The 11,496-nt window shown below is 44.0% G+C and overlaps 1 protein-coding gene across 8 annotated transcripts in view; it reads left to right on the top strand.

Annotated features, from left to right (window-relative positions):
* The first annotated feature begins 647 nt into the window (after window positions 1-647).
* The window catches only part of EXOC6 (exocyst complex component 6), a 98,324-nt gene continuing 87,475 nt past the window's right edge, over window positions 648-11,496 (top strand). For 2 of the 8 annotated variants that reach the window (XR_015706299.1, XM_087764586.1), the window contains exon 1: window positions 648-890. Coding sequence is in view for 6 of the 8 variants with exons in the window: in XM_087764586.1 (XP_087620712.1) it covers window positions 769-890 (122 nt within the window). In the remaining 2 variants the exon portion in view is untranslated. Of the gene's footprint in view, window positions 891-2,567; window positions 3,199-11,496 lie in introns of those variants that run through there. The other 6 variants (XR_015706300.1, XM_087764587.1, XM_087764591.1 and 3 more) reach the window with 5 other exon arrangements.

Raw genomic sequence — 11,496 nt, 5'->3', positions numbered from 1 at the left:
TTGGTGGCAGTTGTGCAAAGTAGTTTCTTTCACATCAGCACTGCTCTCAACATTTGTAGGAGTTTATTTTGTTTTTCTTCTACGCAGGTAATGAATTAGTAACAGTTTTGTTTATTGCACACTCATATAAAAAACACAGTTATCCCAGAGCATTTTTTGCACTGTTACTATAAGTAGCATCTACTAATGCTGAAAAGGAAAAAGATGAGAACATAAAAGTTTCTCTGCTTTTCCAGTCTGCGTTACAGGGTCCATAAACCTGCTTCATAAATCCAGGTAATTTCTTGTGTGTGCAGGTTTTTTATACACCAGAAGGTAAAATACATTATTTTTTAAAAAATATTATTTTTTAGTCTCATAAAAGTTAACAGAGAAATTGAGCATTGATGTCTAGTGTCTGAAATGACTTTAAAATTGTGTTTTCAAACTGGCCAAATTTCAGGCTTAATATTTCTTGCTGGTGAACTATTACAAGGATGTAAAAATATTATTTTTGCCAGTAAATTTCCTGTTAATATAAATAAATTGGACGCACACACAAAAAACACTGTGCCAGCCTGGGTACTGCATACGAGGCAAATGTTACCAGCAGAGACAGGAAAACAGCAGCTGTGCACCATTCTTGGACACAAAGTCCTCAGGAGTCACGAGGTTAGCGCAGGATCTGTTTTTTCATGCCTGGTTTTGCTGACTACAGAGTCACTTAGTCAACGATAATAATCAGAATAAAAGTCCTCTCCTAAAGTTAGATTAGTTTTATGCTAATCTATGGCAAGGAAAAGCAAGTCAAATCTGTCAGAATTGTATCTAGAAGAAAACAAAGATCAGATATATGAAAATGCCCTTGCTGAGATCCAGTCCTTTGAGCTGCCTCTTGGAACCACTCTAAGGTATGCATCTTTGAGATAATATTATATTGTTCATGATGGATTTGTTCCATTCTATAGCTGTTATTTCAGTCAGCCCAATATATTACAAACTTTGTTTTCCTGACCCTGAAATCTACAGGAAAGCTGAGTTTAATTTCAATGTGATTGGCCTTAAATGAGAAAATACAAACCAAGGTCACCTGCTCAGCCCTTTCTTTTCACTAGGACAAAGCTATCTGTTACTGAAGGCTGGCTGCAGATTCTCTGGGAAGAAAGAAATTACTCTTAAACATGAAAACAAGGGGAAATTTGCTCTTTTGTGTAACAGTGTTTTTAGTTTGATGTTAACAGCTACATTTTTAAGGAATTAATTACTTAGATTTTTAATAAATACAACTTTTTTTTTAAATCACTGAAGACACAACTACTTAAAGTTTTACTGTTGATATTCCTAAATATCTGAAGATTTTAATATTTTTTTCATTTGCAGCTTATGGAATCTGTTTAATGGTAAAAGTGCAACTGAAAAAAATTTCCTCTGCATATTCATCCTTGCAAAAAAGTAATACATAAAAGACTATGATGTTATGTGTCTAAGTATATTGTCAGTATCTGTAGAAGAGTTTTAAAAATAGCCTGCCTGGCACTGTAGGCGTCAGGTTGCAATGACTATCAGGCTAAAGAAAGAAAATTTAATTCACCCTGAAAAATACATGTGTCAATCTATTACTTCAGTAATTTCGTGATGAAAAAAAAGAGGAATGTGGGAAGATTGCTACTGCATTTGAGTGATTTCTTGAAGGAAACACTACTGCAGCAGTAGCCTGTAGGATTTTTCCTGTTTTCTTTCTGCAGTATACACTTTGTAGGCACTTGTCTCCATTTGGAACAGTTCTTGTTGATTTTAGTAGGTGTCATCAATAAATTCATCTGAATCAACACTGAATATGATAAAGCCACAAGCATAGACAAGATGTGCAGAGCATTCAGTGCCATTTATTAACCAACGTCCAGGTGTAGTTGCACCAGGGCAGGAGACGCGATGAGTTTGATTACAGTACCTGGAAGGGTGCCAAACACAAGTGTAGCTGGCTGCAGTCTAGACTTTGATGTATTCATGGTTGTAAACTGCTGTCAGTTCCTCACGGGAAAAGTAGCCACACGTCACCCCGAAGTTTTACACTTCAGGCCTATTTCTTTATGTTGGCTTCCCACGTGTGCGCAGATAACTTTGCCCAGAAAGCAGGTGTATCCTGTCTCCCGAGCATGCAAAACCCAAGAACTAGCTCATCTTTGGCCACAAACCACTAAGTGTATAATTTAAATAGAAAATGGGCTATTCCTCCTTCATTGAAAAACGAAGCTTTGCTGTGCAGATGCTGGGGGCACTAGGAAGCAATATGCCGGTTGCTCGAGAAACGCAGCAAGCCAATGTGCAAAAAGGTGCACTTCTTGGTGGTTCTAGTTTTACCCCGACCCCCGAACTTCTGTCGCCTAAAGAAAGGAAGGAAGGAAACACGTCGGTGACCCAACTTGAAGGCAGAAGCCCCCGCAGAGCTCCCGCGCCAGCGGCCGGTGGCAGCGCGCTCCGCCCCGCGCCGCCGCCTCCCGGCTGCGACGAGCACGGCCCGCGCCTACGCGAGCGGGAGCCGTTAAAAGCGAAACAAAACAAGTAAATTTAAAAAAAAAAAAACCACCCCAAGAAACAAACGAGAACAAGCCCAGAGAGAAAGGCTGGTGCCGACCCTATGAGCCTTCAAGGCGCCTCTGCAGCGCGGTGCAACGGGGCGCGGGAAGGGCAGCTGGTCCGTCCGTAGCGCAGCCGGGAGAGGGGTCGGGTGCTGGGTGCCCCTCTTCTGCCCCAGGGCGCTGAGCGGGGCAGAGCGGGTGGCACCAGGCAGGGGCAGCTGCCCGCGGATCTCCACCGGACACCAGCGCCCGGAGCTGCCCGGGCGACGGAGGGGCTTTGCCGGGCTCCTGGGGCGCCCCCGGCGCAGCCCTTCCCCTGACAAGGGCCGCGGGGCACCGGCCAGCTGGGGCGAACCGGGCGGGCGCGGCCCGGGGCGACCCGCTCCTCCTCGCCCGCCCCTTCCCCCCCCCCGCCGGGCCGCCTGTCCCCCTCCGCGCCGAGAAGCCCTCCCCGGTGGCTCCCGCTGCCCCCCGCCCGGCTCCGCGGCCGCCTCCGCCCTCGGTCCCTCCCCGGCGCCTCCCGCAGCGGCGCGGCCGCCGGGTCCCTCCCATCCAAGATGGCGGAGAATCTCCCCGAGCATGATCGGATCCTGCAGGAGATCGAGAGCACCGACACGGCCTGCGTGGGACCCACCCTGAGGTGAGGGGCGGCGGGGGCCGCGGCGCCGACGGCGGGCGAGGGTCCCCGGCCTCGCCCTGCCCGCCCGCCTGCCCGGGGAGCCGCGGTTCGGCCCGGCCCGGCCCGGCCGCGCTTTCTGACAGCTCCTCCCCAGAGACACCGCTTGGCCGCCCGCAGCGCCTCCGGCGGGAGCAGCCCCTCCGGGCCCGGAGGGGACGCGCAGCCCCCGGGGGCGCCCAGTAGAGGCCCGACCGCCGCCTCCCGGCCCTCCCTGGGGTGGCGGAGGGAGAAGGGGCCGGTGCGGTGCGGCAGGCAGCGGGGCCGGCGCGGCCGCGGGCGGCTGTCACCTCCGGGCCGGCGGCGCTGACAGGGACGGGGGGCCGAGCGGAGGCTGCGGCCGTGCCCCGGCCCCCGGGCCGGCCTCTCTCTGTCATTGTCTGCCGGGGAAGCGGGGCCCTGCCCGGCTTCCGGCGGGGGTGGGCGCGGCGGGGCCGGAGCGCGGCATCGGGACGGGGCGCCGGGGCTGGGCCCGCCGTAACCCGCTGCTGGCCTCTTCGTCGCCCGGGCAGGGTGGGCCTCTGCCCTGCGCCTGGACAGGGGGCATCTCCCTGGGGTGTGCCGGTACCCCCGGGTCTGTGCTGAGAACAGGACCGAGACCGTATTGTGGGTGGGTGTTTGCATCAGTAACTGCAGGGCTGCTCTATGTGCAACCTTTCTAATGCAGTCTCAAATCTCCTGCCCCGGTCAGGTTCCTTCTGCAAATGTGACCGTGCTCAGAACATTTCTGAAATGCCGTGACTTCAATGTTTTTTTATTTTTCTTTTCCCTCCAATTCCACATACTGCCAAATGGCATAGCCTGCATGTTGAAGAAAATGTTTTGCTTAATTTCTATAAATGTGTCAGTGCCCCTGAGTTTGAGCTGGGGAGAGAAGGGCAGGGCCTGGAGGGACTGAATCGGGATATGGAGGAGGTGCAGGGGGAAAGGTGATCTTCATCTTGGAGCTGTGCTGATGCTTCCCTGATTAGAGATGTCTGAAAGCAGTGGAAAAGCACAGACACTAGCCAAACTGGAGAGAGAGAACTGTGAATTTGCACATTATCTCTTTGGGAAGATACGGAGAGCCTGGGTGCAGGGAACTGGAAAAGGCGGTTTGTGTGGCAGCATGCCGCAGGGCGGTGAGCACAGCACTGCTGGCTTTCCCTGGGGAGGGGATGGTGCCCACTGGAAAGCATGGGCAGGGCTGGGAAAGGGAGAACCCAGTGCCGAGAACTGACGGAAGAGAAATGTATGTTGCACGCGAAATGGGTCACTTTGCACTTTGCAGCGAATGATTTTGTGGTTGGCTGCGTATATCTGCAGCGGGTCCTCCAGCGCTGAGCGCTGTGGCGGGGGGTGGCAGTTGAGGCGTTTGTGCCAGGCTGAGGCTATTCAATCAGTCCTCAAGGATCCCAAATGGGGAGTGTGGTGGGGTGGCCCAGACATCACCCAGGGGCTGCTTGTGGGGTCAGCCTGGTCTTGGAGGCCAGCTTGGAGCAAACTGTGCTCTGATCTCCCCTGACTGTTCCTTAAACACAGCCAGTACTGGGAATAAGGTGTCAAAGCTGAGCATCATGAGGAGCCTCTCCTGTGAGAGTTTGTGAGCTCAGGTTGAGAGAAAGGAGCTCAGATGCTTTCAGACTTGAGCTGTCTCTGGAGGCAGTTTAGCCATGTTTCAGCTAACAAGCCCAGGCAGGTTGGAGCTGATGTCTGCAAAAAACACACCAAGCCGAAAAACTTAGCAACAAAATATTAAATACAATTGCAGTTTTGCTACCATCTCCAGTATAGAGCTTATATCAGAGGAACCTATGTAAAGGACATGCAGAGAATCAGGCTGCACAGTGGAAGAAGGCATGTTTGGGAACCACAAGAGTGGATGGGAGAGGGATGTAAAAGGGGGAAGGGACAATATGAATCTCTTATTCACATTAAACATTTAAAATGTGTCAAAGTTTTTACAAATATGAACATTCAGTTTCTTAATTTCTTTGCATCTTCCTGTCCCTTCTTTTTCTATTTGTATCTCATCTAGCTTATCTATCTTGTTATTTTACTGACTTTTCAGAAGGGCAGTTTTGCATTGCTCACTTTCAGAATTTTTAGAAGAGAAGTGCATGTCGGTCTGATTTAACCTCTAGTGTTCATTTACACATCAAAAAAATGAGGCTAAAGAATGGTTACACCTGGCTGAGTGTTTTGAAAGAAGTCCAGCCAACATCACAGAAATATGCTGCTACTTTATAAGAATAGCAGTGTTTAAAATCAAAACTGTAGCTATCTGTTCAGCTATGCCTGTTCAAATTTGTGAATTGCTGTGTGAAACTGAAAAGTCTAAAATCCCACATGTAATTTCAAGATCTATTTCAATGAACCAAAGCGTGAATGTAAAATGGAGTGTTATTTTCTGCACAAGATCTAGGTTTTACTTGCTAAACAATATAAATCAAAGAAATGAGTAATTCTATGTGCAGTTGCATAAGGCTACAACATAAAGCAATCCATCGATTTCCAGCTGTGGAAGCCATTGATGCCAGGGGTCTCATAATGACTGAAATTACATTCATCTCATTATGTGAAATGGAATATTTTTGTAATCTGTCGTCTGTAATGCTGGGAGAATATTTATAGCATCATGACATGAAACAAGGTACCAATATACCTACTTAAATAGCAGAACAAAAGAAGAGGCTTGAGGTGAGTGGTTCAGATAAGTAGCATGAGGTAATACTAGATGCTGAAGATCGTAGGATATGCAAGATCTGACTTATCCTTAATTGTTCATATCAAGATCTCAATATCTGCCTAATGCATCCGTGCTTCACAAAGGAAGTGTAATTTTTTTTGTGGGCCGTACGTAGATTCCATGGAAATGTGTTTCTGCTCTTGGTTTTCTTCAGTGTTTTGTTTGCTAGTTTGGTATAGCTGTCTCTGCCAGGGTGCTGTTTCCTACCCCGCTAGAAGAGCGGCAGCACTTGTGCTTATGATATAAAAAATAATAGCATATATTGATATATAATGTTTTTGTGTGAAATTTACAGATAAGGAACAACATACAGACTGATCCTGCAGGTCATTTTCTAGTGCTGAGAACCACCCATGTATAGGAATGGGAAACGCAGGTCCTTTATAGGAGGAATCAAGGTAGAGCTAGTACAAGTGGGATTATTACCATTTAGGAGGGTAAGTTAGCTCCTAAAGATTGCTCTGCATCTCAAGAAATATAAAATGAAGAGATTGTATTTGATTAAATTTAATTTTCTTTTTAAATTTTAAGTGGATGAATTTATTGATTTTAAATTGCTGGTATTTAACTTGCATCTCTAAATTTAGCGACGCATGCTGAATCATTATAAATGAGACCTAAATCAACTGTATAACATGCTTTTCATTAAATAGGCAGACTGTGTATATAGCAAGCCAGGATTAATTTTTTTTCCAGCAGACTCTGTGAAACTTTTATCAACATCTTTCTAGCTTTAATGGCTAACTAAATGAGATTAATGACAACACCTGTTAAAGGCTTGTCACTCTCACCTTTTTATATAATGTGTTAATATCTTATAATACATGTCATATACATACTGTTGGGCTTTGCAAAACCAGGGAGAGTTGTCAGCGCATTTCTAATCTTTATAAAGGAAAAGGAAAAAGACAAAAAGAAAGAAAGGCAATTCCCATATCCCTCTCCAAAAAAAAGATAAACACATTAAAAGTTAATAACAAAAAACTTTCAAACCCTCACTGAACTCTGTATAAACACATATTAGCAAAATTTCAAAAGCCAATTTTTAAGAATGTCTTCACTCTTCTTGAATACTCTGTTGGACATGCCAGGGTAATTAATAAGATAAAGTCTATTCAGAAGAAAATAATTGACCTTATCTCCTGGTTGGTTTTATGTTGGTCGAAATATGTCGAAGTGGAGCTCAACAGAGTAGATGATGATGTTCTGCCAGGATCCTGATATACTATACTTATGAGTCTCTTCGAGCTTGTGGTAATGTGTAATATTTCAAAGCCCTTTTTTAAAAATAAATGAATTAACTCTTAAAGTCTAGCTTGGCAATGTATTGCGTAAGCATATGGTAGACTTTTTCTGAACACTTCATCTCATGAGCTTCGCGTCACTGGCTCTGCAGCGTTCTGTGATCCTCTTGCACAGCCTGTCAGAGGAGTACCTCCGTGCCCACAATCAGCTGACTAAACAACTGATACAAATGTAAAATAAAATTTAAAAATTATGGGGGAATTGATGGTGGCAATTTTGTAGCTAAGGTGAAGTTGATAAGGAGGTGCTATGTCTATTGATGTATCTGTAAGTGGGATGTACTCTGTGGCTTTGACACACAATTGCAGCTCAGAAAGTGCTCCTCAAAAGTCGGTGTAAAAATGCCCTTAAGCAACTTCTCTGTTCCTCTGCTCCTGAAATCTGTCATCACCAAGCTGTTGCCTGGTAGATGTTAGAGCATCTTCTAGGTTGCTGTAAGTTGTCCTGGCCGTGAAACTTCTTTGCAGAATTATTAGAGGACCTCCTATGAAGACATCTCACTGGCCTGTTGTCTCTGGCTATGGGGATCACACTGCCAAGAGCCGTTAGGTTATGCCTTTCTGTCGATGCTGCAATATGCTGTGGTGACCTTCCACTGACCTAGGACTGCATTGCACTGGTAAAAGCAGCACTGAGCCACCCAGCTGCAAAGCAAAATCGCTTCTGCATGGTGCTGCTTTTTCCACGTTTAGGTTGAACAGAGTTTGGAGCTAGGATGTAGATTTGTTGTGAGCCTCATAAATGAGTATGGGTGAAGTGTTAGAAGCAATTGATAACTGTTCATTCTGAACTTCTGTCCTTGTGTTGCAGAAAAGCTGAAGGTAAAAGGCACACTTCAGTAAGGCGTTATTGCAGAAGTAAATTGAGGAAGCGAAGGTAGCAATAGTGGTTCAAGAAAGACTGTTTTGTCCTTTCCTGATCAAGGTTTCTAAGAAAATTCAGAGGTAGAAATATGGAGTGAGAGTCTAATTCTGCTGCTTTTACTGAGTTGTGGTACACTTTGCAACTGCAGGTGCTTTGCCCAAACTGGGGGCCGTAATTTGTATTTTTGAGATATTCCTGTATCCATTGAGGGGGCCTGTCCAAAGCCAAGTGAACAAAGTGCCTAAAAGACCCTTTGGAGTACGACAAGATGCTCTGAAGCCTCAATGTAACTTGTTTTAGTGAAAGTGTATGCTATTATTACTAGCAGTCATGATTTAGTTTTATGATTCTGTATCTTTAGTAGAATAGTTAGTAAGCAGTAGCATAGGCAGTATGAATGACTTCTCTGGATGTGGGAAAATAGTACAGCATTAACACAGTCGCAGGCTGGGAAATATTTTTTTCGGAGCACTTGCTGATGGGCGGTTGGGATTTGTGATGTGGTTATCCAATGACAAAATGTGGTTGCCCTCATATTTGCCCTGTGGTCTCACTTGTCAGGTGTGATTGTCTAAAGGCATTTTTCTGTGTTTTCATGATTTTGGTTTTGGATTATGAGCCAGCAATTCAAATTTTGGCTATAGCTTAGTCTTGGTTTAAATATAGAGCAAACTCTGAGATTATCAACCAGTGCTTTGAAGCAGAATTGAAATGGTTTGATCATGTATTTCAATTTCAAATAGTATGATAATGTTTTACAATGTTGTAAGCTATTTTTATGGTTTGAAAATAAGTAGTCTGTGTCTTCATTAATGGTCTATCTTCAAGCCCTGCTCAGTTTTCAAGTTAATGTGTTTCACTCCTGGTTCCCTTTCAAACTGAAGTTACAACGTTGCCCAAAGGAACTAGAAATTCCTTGTGTGTTAGTGGTGGTCTTTTTTGGATCAGGTCACAGAGTGTACTTTGATGTATATTTATCTATCAGTTAATCTTTATTATAATAGCTAACTCCTGTTTTGCAACAGGGTTGCTATAGAGTAAGGAGAATGGCCTGCTCGCTGAGAAGAGTGTATCCTGAAAAACCGGTGGCTGGCTTGTAGTGTCAGTTGCAGGTTGTGCTACTTGGTACAGGATTTGATGATATTCCGAGTGTTTAAGTTGAAAGGCAACAGTCAGATAAAGCAATTGTCTATGCGAGCAGGTCTATCACCCTGTATATTGCTAGGAAGGAGCAGTATTTTTTTATTGCTAGTCCGTTACATAGAGTCAAAACAGCATAAGAAGAGTGCGTGCTGTAGACTGATTAATCTGGCATTTATATATTCAGCTGCAGAACTGCAGTTCTCATTTTTTTGTGGGCTAGCCTGATATTTCAGGCAGATTTACCATTGGTGGCAAAAAATATTTTAGAAGAAGGTGAGAATTCGCTTCCATTGCTGCAAGTTTCAATATAGTACTTCTCTACTTTTTATAAAGCCTGAAACTGTTTGTGGGTAATCGTATCTGTACTGCATTTTTCTGTTGTGCACAAAATCTTCAGGTTCAGTGCTGATTAAGTTTGTCATGAAATATGTGTCTGCAAATCAGGTTATCTTGATCTTTTTAAGTGTTCATGCATCAGCTTCTGACTCAGTTCTTGCAGTGTTTTCCAAATGAGCAACTGCCAAATGAAGCTTTAACCTAACTAGTAACCTATGTGAATAATACTTCTGAAATAGCTCTCTCCAATTTCACAAGCATTACCAAGGAGCTTGAAATTGTTCCTGTGTTTAGGAAACATGTTTCAAAATGCATTAAAGCTTTCAAAATAGAGGGATCATCTGCCAGAAGATCCAGAATAGCATACTTGATAGGTGGTTCATGCAGTTTGTATCATTGTGTCTCATTTAAATTTAACCTTCTCATCATATGAATGCCTTATTAACTGTTACCTCAGTTAAATTCAGGAAAGCCAGTTGTTATTCATGTCATTTCTTCATCGACTTATTCCTCAAGCTGATTTTATTTAGTGTCTGTTGACCCAGATTTTGGACGTGCCATATGCATAGGAAATGCATAATTTTACATCCTTCACAAATGCCAGTCACATGGGTACTTACATTCTTGCAGACTTTTTTGGGAAGCCAACAGCACACACTGTACTCTAGCTTTCTGTGTGCATTGCTGAACCATTGCTCTGAGATTTTGTACTTCCGTCAATACAGATGTCTACCTGTGGAGCCTTAGCATAATTCCATTAAATATAAGCCTGTTTTTGACCTGTAAGTGCTAGAGTGTTTGCACATACAAGGCTGAAATTACAGCAACTGCAGTTAAGCAAGTTTTGTCATGTTGCATTTTATGGATTGTACTGCTAAAATGAGCTCATAAAAATCCATGAGGATTGATATTTCTTAAATAATGCTTCTAAGATAATGCCAGGAATGGGTTCGCAAATAGGAAACTATTTCTATGGATTGTAGTAAACTATTAAGTACTAACTCGTTCAAAACCATCAACCTAACTTGGCATCAGCATCAAGTAATCACATTAGATTTTATCTTACTGAAGGGCTTGCTATGGCTAGTTGTAAAATCCAGCTGTTGCCAGTCTTTCTCGCTATTATCTGTTGGTGGTTGAAATGCCCAGACCTAATCCCTGTCACCACAGACCTTGGTAAAACAATGACATCATGTTCAATTTGATGTTCAGCTTAAAGTATGCTCAACAACGCTTCTCTTCCTCATCTTGTCCATGTCTACTAAGGAATTATTTGTGTGCCTGACAAACTGCATCCTATGCAGGAAGGAGTTAACAATCTCTCCTGGAGCCTGGCTGAAGCCCTTCCTGTATCTCGACCTTTGCCAGGAATACCAAACTAGTAGGGAACTTAATCACTGATACTGACGGAAGTATTAAGAAGGAAAGAAGCAGGTTTTAGAGTGCATCAGCCTTGATGGAAAGACTTGGGGTTAAACAGAGAGGATCTGAAAGATGTCTTTGAACAGGCTTGCACTAGGGACCTCCAGAGAGGGCTGGGAGGTTGTTTGTTTGTTTTTTGGTATAGTGTGAGAAAGGTGTTCAGCTCTGATATCGTGAGTGGGATTTTCACTATGTCTCAGAGAAAGTAACTTGCTTGCCAAACTGCAGTGAGTGTAACTTGCAATTCTCCCATGAATCAGAGTCATACAAAATTAATAATCCATATACTGTAGTATATGTACCTAGGGGGATACTTTTAAGACATTTCGACATCAAAAAGCAGTGTTTCAACTTCCAAGTATTGCATACTTCAATTTTAATAGACTCTTCTTTCTATTACAGGCATTTAGATGTTTCTGTTGGTAGCAGCTCGCACTGGGACTTTCACAGTTTGCACACTTCCT

The sequence above is a fragment of the Nipponia nippon genome, unplaced genomic scaffold (assembly GCF_047370975.1).
Source record: "Nipponia nippon isolate SJK-2023a ecotype South Korea unplaced genomic scaffold, ASM4737097v1 scaffold_3, whole genome shotgun sequence".
Classification (NCBI taxonomy): domain Eukaryota; kingdom Metazoa; phylum Chordata; class Aves; order Pelecaniformes; family Threskiornithidae; genus Nipponia; species Nipponia nippon.
The sequence above is the reverse complement of the archived record's forward strand: the minus strand, read 5'-3'. Positions and strand labels throughout refer to the sequence as shown.